The following is a 16,278-nucleotide window of genomic DNA, read 5'->3' as shown; positions in this document are numbered from 1 at the left end:
GACTGATAACAAGCCACTGACAACGATGCTAGGACCAAAGACGCCAGGCCCTGCTCTAGCAGCTGCCCGAATGCAACGATGGGCGTTGATTCTGGCAGAGTATACCTATGATGTGGAGTACAGAAAAGCAGCAGACATTCCCATGGCTGACTTCTTGTCTCGTTTGCCAGTTCCGGAAGCAGAGGAGACTGACAGGATCACAGATGAAGCTTCAGTGTGCTTCCTGGAGCAGTGGGACAGGATGGCGCCACTCACCTGTGAACACGTCAAGAGGGCCACTGGTCGAGACAGAGTTCTATCAAAGGTGGCACAGTACCTCCTCAGCGGCTGGCCGGAAAGGATCCCATCCGAGCTGCAACCGTTTGAAGCAAAGAGGAGTGAACTGTCGCTCACCTGTGGCTGTATTCTCTGGGGTAACAGAGTCGTGGTACCGGAGAATCTGCGAGCCGAGGTGCTCAGTGAACTTCATAGCAGCCACCCAGGCATCAGCAAGATGAAGATGTTGGCACGAAGTTATGTTTGGTGGCCAAAGATCGATGAAGATGTGACAGAAGCTGTAAGAGGCTGTGCAGGATGTCAAGCTGGACAAAACGAGAGACCAGCGGTGTTTCTACATCCGTGGGAACATACGAAGAACCCGTGGGAGCGGATCCATCTGGATTACGCAGGACCTTTCAGAGGTCAACATTACCTAGTCGTAGTAGACAGTCATACCAAGTGGCCAGAGATAGTCACCATGAAGACAGTCACAGCAGAAGCAACAATCAGTGAGCTCTCCAAGATATTTGCAAGGTGGGGAATTCCGGTGCAAGTTGTGACGGATAACGGAGCGCAGCTGACCTCGAGAGAGTTTGAAGAGTTTATGACAAAGCTGGGGATAAAACATATCCGAATCGCACCATATCGACCTCAGTCTAACGGACTGGCTGAAAGAATGGTGCAAACAGTCAAGCAGAAGCTCAAAGCATGTCTTCTGAGCGGAGATGACCGTCCGCTGGAACTACAGCTGTCATCGTTCCTGATGATGTACCGAAACACCCAGCACAGCACCACTGGAGTCGCCCCGGCAGAAGCTATGATGGGAAGAGTGATGCGTACCAAACTCGACCTGCTGAAGCCAAGGCCCGCTGACAAGGTGCTAAATGCACAGGCGAAACAGATGGAAAACGGCAGCAAAAGATTTCCAGAATACCAGTCTGGAGACAAGGTGCTGGTACGCAACTATGCAGGCGGACCAAAATGGAAGGAGGGCCATGTTATTGGCCGAACAGGACCAGTGTCCTATCAGGTGGCAGTAGACGGACTGACATGGTCCCGTCACGCAGGACAGCTGCTTCCGCTGGGACATGCCAGCAAGCCAGCCTCGAGAGCAGCCGATCCACGAGCACGCTCATCCGAGACACGAATACTTGGAACTGAAACGGAGTCAAGGAGGAACAATTCACCGCTTCGTCAGCGAGTAACCGAGATGTCCTCCCGCCCAGTGACACGACAATCGGTTCCAGCTGAACCGCGACCACAAGAGGTCAGCAGGAGCAACCCAACTGATGACGACAGGGTCCTTGATACGGGCACGACGCTCTCGGGAGCCGGGTCATCTGTTAAACATTCAAATGACGCTGAAAGGAGCACAGAAGGGAAAGATACAGCAGAAGATGGACACAGCGATGGAGACCCATCCTCTGGCCAGGATGTTACTACATACTCTGGCCGAACGAGGATATTCACTAGAAGTGGCCGAGAAGTACGCAGGCCTCTCCGTTTTCAAGCAGGGGAACCATAAAGGTCACAAGCGGAGTGGGGTCACATTTTAGGGGGTGTGAGTTGTTGTGTTGGTCACTGACCTTTTATGTCAGAGGTCACTAACCTCATAAGAGGTATCCGTGTTTTAACTGTACGTGCCGAGAACGCGATATTTTATCTGAGAAAATTTGAACGTTCTCTCGGCACAAACTGAGTGGTGATATAATTTGGTCTTGAATATGTAAGGCACTCGAATACAGGAATTAAACTAAACGAACTCTAAGTTACAACATTCAAGTCCTTAGATGGTCATTAAATTTCAGCATTTTTTTCTTACTTCAATAAAATAATTTGCAAACATAGTTAATTCAATGTTATCATAAACAAAGACCAAAGTAAATGATCAGTCACTTAATTGTTCATCTAATGATCTCTTCCAATTTTGTGCACGTTGTTGCATCGCGAAATTTTGATTTATAAAAGTTACTATATAAATGGCCTGTTATGTAAAAGGCCGATCATTTTCCTCGAACATTCGATATTTATGTTGTAATTTGGTTGTAATACACGATTGTTCTTATATTATACGCACTACTATTTTTATTCATTAAAGTGATTCAGGCACCGGATCCTCCACTGTGAATGCCATGCATTTTTGTCATGCAGAATATCGACATCATATTCTGGCGTGACACGGCATCGACACCTCACCTGCGCCGCCCAGTCGTGGCAGAACCATAACGCTATCATTTTCACCTGCATGTCCTATATAATCTGGTATTCGAATACTGACCAGCATATGCATACTCACCAAGACTACATCCAAATATGCATGCCGCACTAACTATAAACCACCCACAGGACTTTCTTCACTCACCGACAACGCTACTAACCCCCGCAACGGAGGGCCTCCCTCGCGGCGCCAGAGGTCTGTGCGTGCCGTGTGTGTGTATGGGAGGGAAGGTGTGTGTTCTGGTGTGCTCGCATGCAGGCGTGCTCCCTGCTCGCGTGTGCTCCCGCTGACTGAGAGCACTTCTCTCCAGGACGGCCAGGTCTCAGTCGAGGAGTTCAAGTGTGCCATCAAAGACACGTGTCTCAATAAGGAGTACGACGAGCTGCCCGACGCGCTTCGAGCGTTCATCGGCTCTCTCTTCTCCACAGTGGACGTCAACGGTATGGTGGCGGGCTGGAGGGTAGGGATGGCTGGATAACGGCAATGGACTGTGGGATGTATGGACAGTATGACAGTCGACTGGATTGTGGACATGACAGCGGACTGTGGTGGCGACTGGCGACTGGATAGTATGACAGCCAACGTGTGGGTAATAGGCATGACTGAGGGGCGAGTGGATAGTATGACGGCGGACTGCACAAATATGCCAAACACTCCACTAAAAGCCAAATGGCATTGAAAGGCAGCGAGTCAGCAAAACCTTCTTGCCTCAAATACCTTTTCACTCACTGAAGCCGCTGTGTTTACATAATGAAAACTTCACCCCGCCAGATTCTTTTTACTGCTACGATTCTTTTCCTTTTCACGATCTCGTGCATTCGGATAGTAACCCGTTAGCAATGGAGAATCATTTATCACACTAGCTGCGCGTAAAAGAGTGAATGCTTCCCAATGACCTTTCCAATAATTCATCAAAAAACTGTCGTTTTCTATGACGATAGCTGTATCGAAACATTGCAATGCATAAATGCCGCTTACGCTCGAGCCAGGATTGTCACTGGCCACCTTGCCGGTAAAATCTGTCATCCTTTCAGCACCGTTTGCCATCCTTGACAGCCCTGAATTATTGCGGCCATCTCTCTCGTGACTGTCATCGACTGCTGCCTCCGGGCTCTGCGTGCACCGGCTGCGAGAGGCCGGCGGAGTCCGGGGCGCGCCGCGCTGGCCGGTCAGATACAAACGCGCTGGCCCGTCGCCGGGAACGCGGCTGTCATGGGACACCGACGGAGACGGAGCGATCTGCTCAGGTTATCTGGCGGTATCTCCGCTGTCAGAGAGCCGCTGAAGAAGAGCTGTCAGAAGTCCAACGCAGAGCTGTCATCGTCGCTTCAATGGCAGGTGCTCCCTCTTCGATCTCACATGAGAGCCGCTACATACCGTCCTCCTTCTGGCGGAGCCGCTAACTCCCGGTCCTTTTCTGAGAGGCTCGGTCCCTCGGCCTCTCCGCTCTTACCTATAAGGGCCCCTATCTGGTCACCCTAACCTGAGAGACACTCCCAGTACTCATCCTGGCAAGCCGCTCCATATCTGATCTCACCTAGTCCCGTCCTCACCTCCCCTTCCCCGATTCGCTCTCGCAGCGTCCCCACCAGCCTCTACGGACGGCCCGCGTCGCCTCATCTCGTCATCCGGGCCGATCGCGACAGGTGCCCGGAGGCCGATTCGCTCCGATCATTCGGACCCGTCGCCGGCGTCCGCAGTCGACCGGTGCGGACCTACATCCGGTCTGTCTGCCCGGATTGGGTCGGGGCGGGGAGGGGGCTCGAATCAACCTGAGGGGCTGCTCGAGCCGGCAGCGCTGCACCAAGTTCAGTCGACGAGCAAATTAACGAGCTGGCGTCCGAACCAGGCGGCGAGACGACAGACGGGCATTGCTGGGCGGCGGGGGAGAGCGGGAGGGGAGATGAGAGGTGGGAGGGGAGGGCTGAGGGATGAAGAGGGCGGGGGAAGAGTTGAGGGCTAAAAAGGGTGGGTGGAAACAGTTGAGGACTGAGGAGGGTGGGAGGGAGAGCTGAGGACCGGGGAGGGGAAGGTTGGAGAGCTGAGGGCTAAAGAGGTTGGGAGGGAATAGTTGAGGGCTGAGGAGGGTGAGAGGGAGGGCTGAGGGTCGAGGAGGGACTTCATAGAACTGGGGGAGCCGAATTTGTAAACTCCAGGGAACTGGTAAAGCTGAGGGCTGTTAACTCTAGGTAGCTGCAGGGAAGCTGAGGGCTGTTGACTCTAGGGAGCTGGGGAAGCTGAGGACCGTGAGCTCCACCCCCTCCCCCCTCCCAGGAAGCCCTCAGATGCGAATTAAGATGCCGGCGAGAGTTAAAGAGAATAATAAAGCTGTCTGGAGGTAGAACTGGGAGTGGGAGAGCTAATAACAAAGATAGGACTGGGCTTGGAAAAGAATATGACTAAGAAGCCACTGCTGGGGATGGGAGAATCTGGAGCCGGGTTACGACCCCACGGGGGTGGGCAGCTGACGACCAGAACCGGTCAGCAGCGGGGGATGAAGCTCTTCATGGGTCAGGAAGACTGCCTTTTATTTACAAGTCAGCCAAACACGGTGGTTTAAATTGTGAAAGTGCTTTGCATGTTGCATTCATCAAGGGTCAGTGATTCCTACTGGATGGGAGTGTCCTTTGTCAAGCTATAATGAATTTCAAATGAGAAAAGAAAGTGCAGTGCGAGACAATTGATTTTAACCGTACAGTTGATTTAAAGACCAGAAACAGCGAATGTAACGCCTGCGACTGCTCCTCCGGCTATGTCCCGAGGCGAGAATTGGATCGACACGGCTGGCCGATGAAGGCTCCGCTCCACAACAGATCCGGGCCGCTTCAGATGACGGTCGGAAGCCCCGCAGATCCGGGGGAGGTGCACCGTGCGATTGGTAACTCAGCTCAGCCCCGACAACTCCGCCAGCGGAATTCGCAAGAGGAGATCGGATAACATCGAGCACCTTATAGACCGCTCCACTTTATTTAAAACGGTACTCATCGTGCAACTTTCAGCCTCAAAAGCATCACGGACCGTCAATGCGGTGGGTTAGCAGATCCACTTTCATCTTTCCCTGTGTTCATTCTCGGCAATCCCACTAAATCCTCACAAGACCTAAAAAAGCTCATCAAAGACTGAAGTTCCACCATGCCACGTCGGCTTCGTTCGCGACCAATATGTCGAAACTGAGTCAAATGGGAGACGAAGGGGCTGCAACAGAAGTCTTCCGCACTCAACTGCACCCGAACTTCCGATAATGTCAACAAGTTCTGTCGGCCGCTGGCCTCCGATCAGCGCAGTACCGCCCGGCCGGCCGACTCGCCCTGGCGACCGGAATCGGCTAGCCAGGTGGGATCGATCGACACCACCCAGCCTCACCCACCCGGGCCCGTCCCGTCCCGTCCCGTCCCGTCCCGTCCCGTCCCGTCCCATTCCATCCCATTCCATCCCGTTCCGTCCTTCTCGGGGGTCGCAGCTGTCGTTCGCTCTCTGGTTTAGCTTGTCACAGCCATAAACGGGGATCAAGTGCCGCCGGGAGCGGCTCCGCGCGCCAGTCGCAGGTTGAGGTGCCTGGTGGAGATGGGTGGCACCGGTCGAAGGGGAAGGGTCACGGAGAGGCAATCTTTGCGCCGGGCCGACTCTCGGCGAGCAACAGCTGATCAACTGAGTCGATGACAGGGCGGGGTAGGAGGGACAGCCAGCGACGGATCAATTCATGTGGCAACGGGGGTTAGTCTGGGACAATTTTATTGTAACAGTAATGCTGAAATTAAGTTTATTACGCCCAAAAAGAAATGTTAGTAATGGCTCATCTATTTTAGCCCGACATGGATGCAGTTGCAGAAAGATTCTCACCGCGACATACAAAAGTAAGGTAGAGCACAGCCAATTGGCGGTATTGATGAGTGAAGTCAGAAAGCTTTCTGCGGCAGGCCGCCCGTAACCTGTGACCGATCGAGTGTGACGCTCGACGCCAGTGCAGTGGCAACAGACGAGGACCTGGGATTAGAATCACCGGCACACTCGTATAGAGTGAATTGATGTAAAATATTGCAAAGTAAGGTTCCAGCTTTGGAGATAAGCAACCTGGGACCGGAATCAATTACGGCCGAGGCAAGTAGTTAGGTCCTCTGAGGTTTCAGTTTCTCGGGACCGATGGGGTCCAGACCGGACCGGACCGGACCGGACCGGCGCGGCGGTGACCGGTCAGTACCGGTGCAGACTACGGACCGCCGCTCTGCGCAGTGGGCGGGGCTGGTGGCGGTACGGGGCAGAGGTCAGCGGCGGGTGAGAGTTGCAGAGGGGCGATAGCAGCCCGGCGCGGCTCGGGGGGCCACGGCCGCGCCCGTGAGGTCAGGGGGCTCGGCCCGGCCGGAACTGACGCGGCAGGCCGCATACTCGGTAATCGTGTATTGATCGGGTTACCGTTTGTCCTACACACAACTCGCAGCTGGTCGCCACATTATCGTGTTTGTTCGGGTGTGATATTGCTTTTTATTGCTTAGAGGAAAGGGATAAAGGGTTTATGGTCGTGAAAGTGGTCTTACAGATTAGCCATATTTGTCATTATTATCTTCCATGTAATTACGTCATACACCCACTTGTAGCAACTCAATACATTTGTGGATACAGGTGGTATAAGCATTTGTCCTTCGGAAGTGTTTAAAATGTTATCATTGAAGAATACTGCATTGGAAACAGAGCAAACTATCTTCAATACATTTCAAGAAGGAGTGTGACGATTTCACTTTTAGCATGCTATGAAGCATATTTCCAGGCGCCTGATGTTGTTCAAGGGTGGAGGATGCCTAGCATGCCGACTCTACGTCTGAATATCGTTTCATCACGTTTGAATCGCGCCAACACTAACGATATGACAAACCACTTTCCGGAAACATTTGATTATTTTCGTTTGACAGCCCGTGCTTGTCCTAGTCTTGACTCATGACCGTTAAGTTCAAAGGTTTTCCACGCTCAAGTCAGTTCATATCTGGAAGGTCGCGGGGGCGTTACGCTTTGAAGCATAGGTATATCAAATATCATGGTGTGTCGTTTCGGGAACTAGCGAATGAAGTTTAGTACCGCCGTTCACCGGTGGATGGCGCTAGCTGGTAGTTTCGGCGAAAACTCCGTCTGAGATGTTTGAACGCTTCCCTTAATCCCTTGTTCAAACATGGACCCCGTCAGCCCCGGCAGAGGTATTTGTCCAGTGTACCTACACCGCACCTGAGGACGGGTCAGCTGAGGGAGGGGAGCCTAACTATTGTGGCCCGAGGAATGCCGCGCCGGTCGGGGGACGGGGTCGGGAGGAGGGAGGGGGGGGGGGGGGGTAGGTAGCGCCGTTCTTGCGGTGACGGGCTGGCTTGTCGCCTGGCTACGCTCAGTCGGCGAGGCGCTGCGTATGACCCGGGAGCAGCTGAGAGTCCATATAGACAGCTGGCCAGTTTGTAAGCACGAACACTTGGAATATTGCTGGTGCAGAATTTTAGCATAGGATTAGGGACGTTGTTTTTTTTTTGCCAAATTTTGTGTAGGTAGGTACATGTAGGGAATTGATAGAAGTTTATTGTGACAGTTTCCAAAAAAAAAATCAGTACAAATTTCGTTGAGATATCGAGGTTTTAGTGACGTCATGATTTGAGTTTTCGACAAAAAACAACACATGTTTAAAAAAAAAATCATAGGTAAAAAATCACAGAATAGACACAAACAGACATGCCGTAAACGTCATTGGACTGCCAATACCTACCATGAACAATCAAATTGCCATCTTCGATTTTTGATTACCTATCGTTCTACGGTTTCCAAAATCTTGAACGGAATCTTGGCAATTTCTTGTGACTACTTCATGACAATGATGCATGCATTTCATAACCCGCACCCCGCTGGGGGTCCTTTATAGAGATGTCAATCGGATACCAACTTTTTGGTATACCGATGTTAGAGTGAGTTTGCGAAATTTGTGGATCCGCGGATTTCCTAGGGAATCCGCGAAGTCCCTAGTGGCTCCGCGGATGAACATCAAGTCTAGTATATTCGCGGATAAACGGGCGGGGATCCGCGGATGAACAAGACTCTTCAGGATAACCGCGAACTCCCTGAAGAGTTGACGAGATCCGCGAACCACCCGGGGATTTTGCGGAGTAACGATTCATTCTAGTGAGTTTGCGAAGTTCCTATGCGTTTCATACAGCTATCTAGACTAGAATGCATGTGATATTGGGTAGATCATCTGCGACTTAACCCGCGCCCCGTTTGGGGTCTGCCGAGCAACGCGTCCTATTGGGGGAGGGGGGGCATTCCCCCCTAAGATCTCGAGAACCACGTAACATAGCGACAAGCCGCAAACGGTGTTGGATAGCCCCAGCGGGGAACTACCTTGTGACCCAATTTCATTGACCTAGGTCAAAGCGATAACGTCACAGGTCAGGTCAAATGTCGAATTTTCACCGTTTACAGGCATTTCAAGAAATGTGTTGTGCTTGTAAAATCGAGTAAAATGCATGTCACTGAAAATCAATGATGGGGCATTGTTCTTCAAACACATATTTTGCTAGTTCAGGTCACTGATGCCAGGTCAGGTCACAGATGGTCACAATATGAAAACATGATGTGATGCATGTTTTATGGTCCATTTTACATGAAAACTGCGATTATGTGGGTAAGGCAGCCTTTGGGGCCAGTTTAGGTTATGCTCTGGTGAAGGTCAGGTCAAGGTCAGGTCAAATTAGCTCAAATTTCAAAGTTGATATTTTTACGCGGGTTCATAGGTACCTACGTGTTGGGTTCTCGTATCGGAGTTCAACATTGCCCCTCCAGTCAAAATGTTCCCCAGAATAGATATACTGCGGCGCCGGGCTGGAGCGGCTGTAAGCGCGGTGCTGGCCGGTCGGGTCAGGTCGGCTGTGGCAAAAGGGCAAGTTGGGGGGAGGGGGCAACTGCCCCACCAACTGTACAGGAAGCTCCGCCTCTGAGGAAGAGTGAGCATTACTGTTATTCATACACACTTGCATACACGGGTGTCACTTTCCGAACTTTATTGGTAGGGCTTTTATGGTTAATTTTAGGATACCAAGCCATTCTTACCATGAAGCGCCCTAGGATTAATGTAAAAATTCTGAAATTATTGGTAGGGCTCAGGCCCTACCAAGCCTATACAAAACGACACCCATGCTTGCATACATTCACATGATCGCTCAGATGCCTTTCCAGCTTTCCATTCATGGTTGGGAGAAAAGTAAGCAGACTGGTCGCAGAAGTTCAACCACGCCAAAAATGGCTTACCGACTACCGTCTATTATTTAATTGCATATTGATATTTGCGAGCGACGTCTAAGCTCGGTACCAACTCCGCGAATTCCAACAGCAACTGGGAAAACACCAATAGGTACGGGCGAGGGTTAAGTCGCAGACGATCTAACCAATATGCAGTTGCATTCTTGATTCTTGTCATAAGATAGCTGCATGAAACGCAAAGGACCTTCGCAAATTCACTAGAATGAATCGTTACTCCGCAAATTCCCCGGGTGGTTCGCGGATCTCGTCAACTCTTCAGGGAGTTCGCGGTTATCCTGAAGAGTCTTGTTCATCCGCGGATCCCCGCCCGTTTATCCGCGAATACATATACTAGACTTGATGTTCATCCGCGGAGCCACTAGGGACTCCGTGGATTCCCTAGGGACTCCGCGGATCCACCGATTTCGCAAACTCACTCTAACATACCAAATACCAAACCGATACCAACTTGGTATTTGGTATTTCAGTCCTAATGTACTTGGTATTTTGTTGGTATTATGAGCCCTCACTAATGTATAAGAAGGCTGAGAAATTGGTAAAAAGTCGGTATTTCCCTGATGTTATGAAGTTGGTTCGGTATCGGTATTTCCTTACGATTTATGTTGGGACTTGGTTTGGTATCAGTATTCAGATGTTCTGTAATTGACATCACTAGTCCTTTAGGTACACGCCCTGCTGGTGGGCGGGGGTGTTTGAACACCCCCTTTTAACTCGGCTCCTGGGCCATGTAGCGATACGGGGAAAGCGACGTTCGAAAAAGCGTAAGGAATGATGGCGAAATCACTTATGTCACTTTTTCGGTCAGGTCAAAGGTCAGGTCACCAGAGGTGTTTTGGACCCATGCTACTTAAAGCCCAATTTCATGTGTTTGACCTGACCTTGACCCGACCTGTGACCTTGAAATTCAACTTTCAGGTACTCATCGGAAGTGTCTCGTCGCGTTCTTTCGTTTGCCTCCTCGTCCGTTTTGCTGCGTCTAAATTGGTTCTTGAGTTATCGGCTGGGTAGCTCTATTGGTTCCCGAGTTGTGCGCCGCTTTTTGAAGAAAAATGTTGACATAGGCAAAATTTGACCTTTGGCGGCCTGACCTTTCACCTGGCTTAATTAACAAACGATTAACTATTTTCTTCATTATTTTTTAACGCTGTTTTGAATGCCACTTACCACGTGTAACCACGTGGCCCAGGAGCCGAGTTAAACGTGTGAAAACGCCCCTCCCCCTCAGCACGACACGGTGACCATCAGCACGGTGCGGTTTAACTTGTGTCACCACGTGGCCCAGGAGCCGAGTTAAACGTGTGAAAACGCCCCTCCCCCTCAGCACGACACGGTGACCATCAGCACGGTGCGGTTTAACTTGACAGTTGAGCTCATCAGTTATCCGCCCCCTTCTAGCCAAACGCTCATCCTCTGTTTTAGCCTGCGTCAGGGGAACTGAGGACGCCGAGACCCCGGACTGGTGGCTGCCCTGGCCCCTCAAGCAGATTGATGCCGAGTTGCTTTGCATCGTTGATATCGAGTACATCAACGATGTACCCGGTCAATTTTATTTCGCCTCCGACCTGAATATTATATGGATGGTGTTGGTCTGGCAGGGGGTTTGAGTGAATTTCTCTTTGGCCATACTGTACTGTTCGCCCGAGAGCTACAGTGGCGTCACAGAGGTCAATATTTTTATTATTATCCCTTTCCACACAGTATTCATTTTATTACATGGCCAGTGATGGCCCACTCCAACACGCTGATAAATCGACGCTCAGAAGAAAAATGACAAAAAATTCAGACGCGCGGATTGCTATTGGCAGTTGTCGTGGACTAACAAAAATATGTAATCCCTCAGAATGAATACTATATTGATGAGAAACCGTCAAGTGCCCCAAGGTACGGTTCCGTTTTTGGTGAATAACTTAGCAAAAAAAAAAAAACGGCCGCAGAGCCGCGATTTTAGCAGCATCGTGTTCGCCTCGCCCAGGCGCGTCGAATGGTATACTTTTTGTTTGGGTGAGGTCAACTTAAGGTGTTGACCTCAGGTCACGGTCAGGTCAGCGCCCCCAGGTCACGACATTGGTCGAAGTACACTGAGAAAACAGTGTCCCGATTTTCGGGCTCAGAGACCAGTTTTCGGGCTAATGTACCATATTCAAAACAGACAGCACATTTCGAGAATACTTTCTGAGCTAGCGCCACATGGGCTCATACGATCCCTTAAATCGGTATCATTGATCGCAGAAACAGAGCTCAGTCAGTACCCATTATCGGTGTCAAGCTCTAAAACTAGTCTCACTATGATACCAGTTTTCAGCCTGATCCCCATTTTCGAGCTCACCTGATTCCAGTTTGAGGGCTCAAATTGTGTGGTGAAGCCAATATTAGGGCTCACGTCATCGCTTTTCGGGGCTTTGGTAAAAGCTGGATTGCGTCAGCTGGCTGGCCAGCTGGCGACGCACGAAAGGTATTTAATTTTAGATATACCTAAGCGCGGTAGTAGGATGGACATAAATATTTCAAATGGCTTTAAATGAAAAATTGATTGGTAAATATTCATTCTTTTATATCTAGCATTGATATGTAAGAAGCTCTGCTAGCGCCACCATACGGCGCCAGCTGGCAAAAAATCCAGTTAATACCAGAGCCCGCTTTTCGTCCGATGCAGCCCCTCCTCCCCCCTCCCCCGTGTCCAGCAGCTGCGAATAAGACGAAGCCGCGGACAAACTTTTTTTTTGCTCGGCCAGCCTAGCGCCAGTCTCGAGCGGTGGGACAGTTAACCGGCAATTTTGGCCGGGATGCAAAAGTTACGTTAAACCGGTTTATGTTAACCCGGGAGCAAATAACAACGTGGGAGCCTATCTTAGGTGTGGCAAAGCTAACGGATTACTTACTTGTTGCCGAGGTGCCCAAAGAAGGTACTGGAACCGAAAACACAACATTGGTTCATGTATTTATTAACATTCATACACACAGTCATACTTGTGCAAGGTGTCAGTGTTCGGTTGTGGGGTGTAATAGCCAGGGAAAAGGTTCTATGAACTGAAAAACCCGGCGCCTATTACTTCGCAACATGGTTGTGTATTCAACATGAACTGCAAGGAGTGCAGACGACATTGCCTGTGCTAACTTAACGTCTCACGGGCAGCGCCGCGCTCTGACACCTTGGTCCCAGAAGCGGCGGCGTTTCTGACCGCAAATCGCCGGAGAGCCGGTCGACGCCGTTGAGGGGACTGAGCAGGCCGCTGCCAGCTCCACCTTCACGTCCGCGCGGCGCAGCTCGGTGTGCGGCGGCGGCTCATCGCGCGGGCCGCACCCGTCCGTCCGCTGCAGGAGCCGCTTTTCGATCCGACAGCGCAACACCGGCACGCCATTGTGCTGGCTGAGCGGCGGCAGCGGCACGTAGGCAACAAAACAGTAGAAATCGATGGGCCTGGATCGGCGTTGCCAGCAACGCCGGCAGCGGCGCGGCGGGAGGCGCCAGTGCCGCCGTCGGGGACGTGTGCCCTTCGCTGCGCTCATTCGAGTTGGCCGGCCGGCCGCGCGGCGTAGTCCTTTTGACACGGTGCGAGAAGAGCCGGATGAAGGTGGACTTTTTATTGGCGTTGCTGGTGCTCACGCCGCCGGCGTCCAGTTTGGGCGGCAAGTCCGAGTACCAGGAGTCGGACAAGTCCCGCGCGAACGCCGCCAGCCGGTCGTCGTCACTGCTGGCGGCGGCCCGCCGACGGCGCTGCCTCAGAATCGGACGAGTCGGTGGTACTGAGCACCTCGCGGGACGGGTAGCTGGGAGTGGGCCGGCCGCGGCCCCTGCCAGGCCGCGCCACCTTCACCGGCGCAGCCGCCTTCAAACTGCCCTTGCTGGGCGGCGGGTTGGTCGGCGGAGGCGGCAGCGGTGCCTCGACGTCAGTCCGAGTCGCTGTCACTGGGCGGCCGCCGCGGAGACGGCTTCTGTTTGACCCGCAGCCGGCCTGGGCCGGCTCGGCGCCCTCGGCCGGCGGCGCGCGCCGTTTCGAGCGTTTCACCTTTTCACTGTTACTCTCGCCTGGTCCTCAGCGTCGAGCGGCTCGGCGCTGTTCGGTTTCATGTGGCCCATGCTGCTGGGAAACTCGGGTGGGGACAGCTTTCTGACTGGAGTGCCGTCGGAGATGGAGGAGACGGGGGTGCTCGCAGAGTCCTTGCCCAATGCCCATGATAGAGCCGAGGCTCCACTGGACGCCCAGCTTAATCGGGCTATCGCCGCCCTCCTTCTATGGTGGATTCTTCGGCCCCCTACAGCCACTAGGGCCATCATATACTCCCAGATGGCGGCACCTAGGGGATGAGGGGGGGGGTGTCTGGGCCACTTGTCCACCTCGTGGCGTCGCCAGCGACGCCTGCGAGTCGGAGCAAATGATTATGGGGTCTTCCTCGAAGGACGGGTGCTTCAGGAGATGTTGCTTTGCCGTTTTGGGCGCCACCATCTCAGATCGGTAAATGGAGCAAATCCTCCCCGCCGCCTCCCGCAGTACCAATGTTGTACTGTCTGGGTGCTCGGTGAGGACCCCAGCGCCGCCTTCCTATTACTCCCCCGGTCGCAGACCCGTCGACCCAGGCCCACGTCGCACGCTGGGGGAGCGCTCCCAGTCACGCCTCCGCAGCACTCCTCCTCGCTGTCGCGGACGCCCCGATCGGCAGCAGGTCCAGGTGGACCGTGACGCCGTCTGTTGGCGTCTACGGGGGCAGTCTCGTGGATAAGCGCGCCTCGGCGGGCAGCGCCACTCCAGTGGTCCCACACCGCTCCCCCGCGCTCTCTCCAGCCGGTCACTGACTTCAGTCACGGTTGGGGGGGGGGCTTCCGCCACGACGCGGCGGGTCCTCCGACGGGAGGGAGAGCGCCTTCGCCAGTAGGCGCGATGCCAGCGCATCCCTCCTCATCTCTCCATCGGCACGACGCCCGCCTCGGCCCTCACGGCGAGTCTTGGAGCATGGAAATCGGGCAGCCAGTGATGACTCATGCCACCATCAGCATCTCCGCCTCCAGGACGCCAAGATGTGTGGCCGCAGCCGCAGGCAGCCACGCCGACCCCGCTGCCCGCATGCCCAAGTAGTCTCGAATCGCTGACACCTCTCCTGAAACAAGAGTGGTGTCGTAAACTTAAACCCCTTGCTGGAGCCCGCCAGCCGCGACAACACCGCCACACCAATTTTTGTGACCCCGGAACTTCCGTCCCGAGCCTTATTTCACGGCACTATGCTACAGTGCGCTACACGTATTGTGGTATTCAGCTTCCATGGAAACATCAACTAATTTGGACGCTCAAACATGGGAGTCAGGAGTGGTTAAGGCCCAGAGCGTTCTGTCTGGTTTATAAAACCTTGGCCAGCAGATGTAAACGTGCTTTTTGTATAAGTGGCTTAATTTTGACGCAAAAGGGCACTAACCTTCGGCGCAAATAATGCAGAAATTTCAGCGCAAATTGCAAAATAGCTTGCGCCGAACTTCGGCGCATGACGGCTTCACGGGCGTCCGGCGTACCATATGGATGTTTTCCAGTTTGGGCTGCAGGTTTTAGCTCTAGGTTTTAGACTGTAGGTTTTGGGTTGGGTTGGGCTGGGCTGGGCTGGGCTGGGCTGGGCTGGGCTGGGCTGGGCTGGGTTGGGCTGGGCTGGGCTGGTTGGGGTGGTTGGGTTGGGTTGGATTAGGTTAGGTAAGTTTAGGTTAGTTTAGTTTAGGATAGATATGAATACCTATTTTTTGTAAGTTGAATTATTTTTTCATTTTGTAGCATCATATGCCTTCCATCTTTGAACTGCCATATTCAAGCACCAGAATAAGTATGGACTTGAACCTTTTCCAGTCTGGATGCCTGTATGGAAGTTGTGCAAAATCATGCAGTTGAAGGTATTGTAACCACAAATAAGAGCTCATGACTCAAGTCTCAACTTGTCCATAATTGGTTATCTTGATGTATACTTGTAGACCCTTCCTCTTACTTGGCACACAGGCATGGTGTCACAGTGTTCTAAAATTGGATTTCAATTGGGTGTCCCAATAAAAAAAATCTGAAGACAAAATGAGATAGATTTAGTCTTTCCGCAAAACTGCATAATGCCATTTTTACCTCAGATTTTGTCAGAACCTTCACAGGATCTGAAATGAAATGATGTAGAGTAGATGCATCAACTGTCAAGTCATGGGTAACCTGGCAGCTGGCTGTTGAATCAAACTTTTGACATATTTTTTTAGCAAAGATGAAATAAAGCCACTTGTCATATTTTTAGGATGAAAACATTTTCCCCATCATGTGTGGTTATTCACCTAAAATTCTGAAACATGGAACACTGTCATACCAGCATTCCATCATGTCAACCAGCATTCCGCAGCATGTTAGCAGAAGCAGCAGCATGTTATAAGTATATGAAAGATCCAAATAGGTTGTAGGTTGGTAGGTATTGGTACTAAGTTTAACTTAATAGGTTAGTAGGCAAGGTTAGGATTAATTTTAGTTGAGCATCAAGATAACCATTACGAACAAGTAACAAAATCCTTACCTACC

The 16,278-nt window shown here is 51.9% G+C and overlaps 1 protein-coding gene across 5 annotated transcripts in view; it reads left to right on the top strand.

Annotated features, from left to right (window-relative positions):
• The window catches only part of LOC122378731 (sarcoplasmic calcium-binding protein 1-like), a 60,815-nt gene that overhangs the window by 18,507 nt on the left and 26,030 nt on the right, over window positions 1–16,278 (top strand). Inside the window, exon 4 of one of the 5 annotated variants that reach the window (XM_043360176.1) lies at window positions 2,787–2,916. The exons of the other annotated variants lie outside the window; for them this stretch is intronic. Coding sequence (XP_043216111.1) covers window positions 2,787–2,916 — 130 coding nt within the window. The remainder of the gene's footprint in view (window positions 1–2,786; window positions 2,917–16,278) is intronic. 5 annotated transcript variants of the gene reach the window in all.

Source organism: Amphibalanus amphitrite, unplaced genomic scaffold, assembly GCF_019059575.1.
Source record: "Amphibalanus amphitrite isolate SeventyFive unplaced genomic scaffold, NRLGWU_Aamphi_draft 000064F_arrow, whole genome shotgun sequence".
Lineage (NCBI taxonomy): Eukaryota > Metazoa > Arthropoda > Thecostraca > Balanomorpha > Balanidae > Amphibalanus > Amphibalanus amphitrite.
Note: the sequence above shows the minus strand (reverse complement) of the source record. Positions and strands in the feature narration are given on the sequence as shown.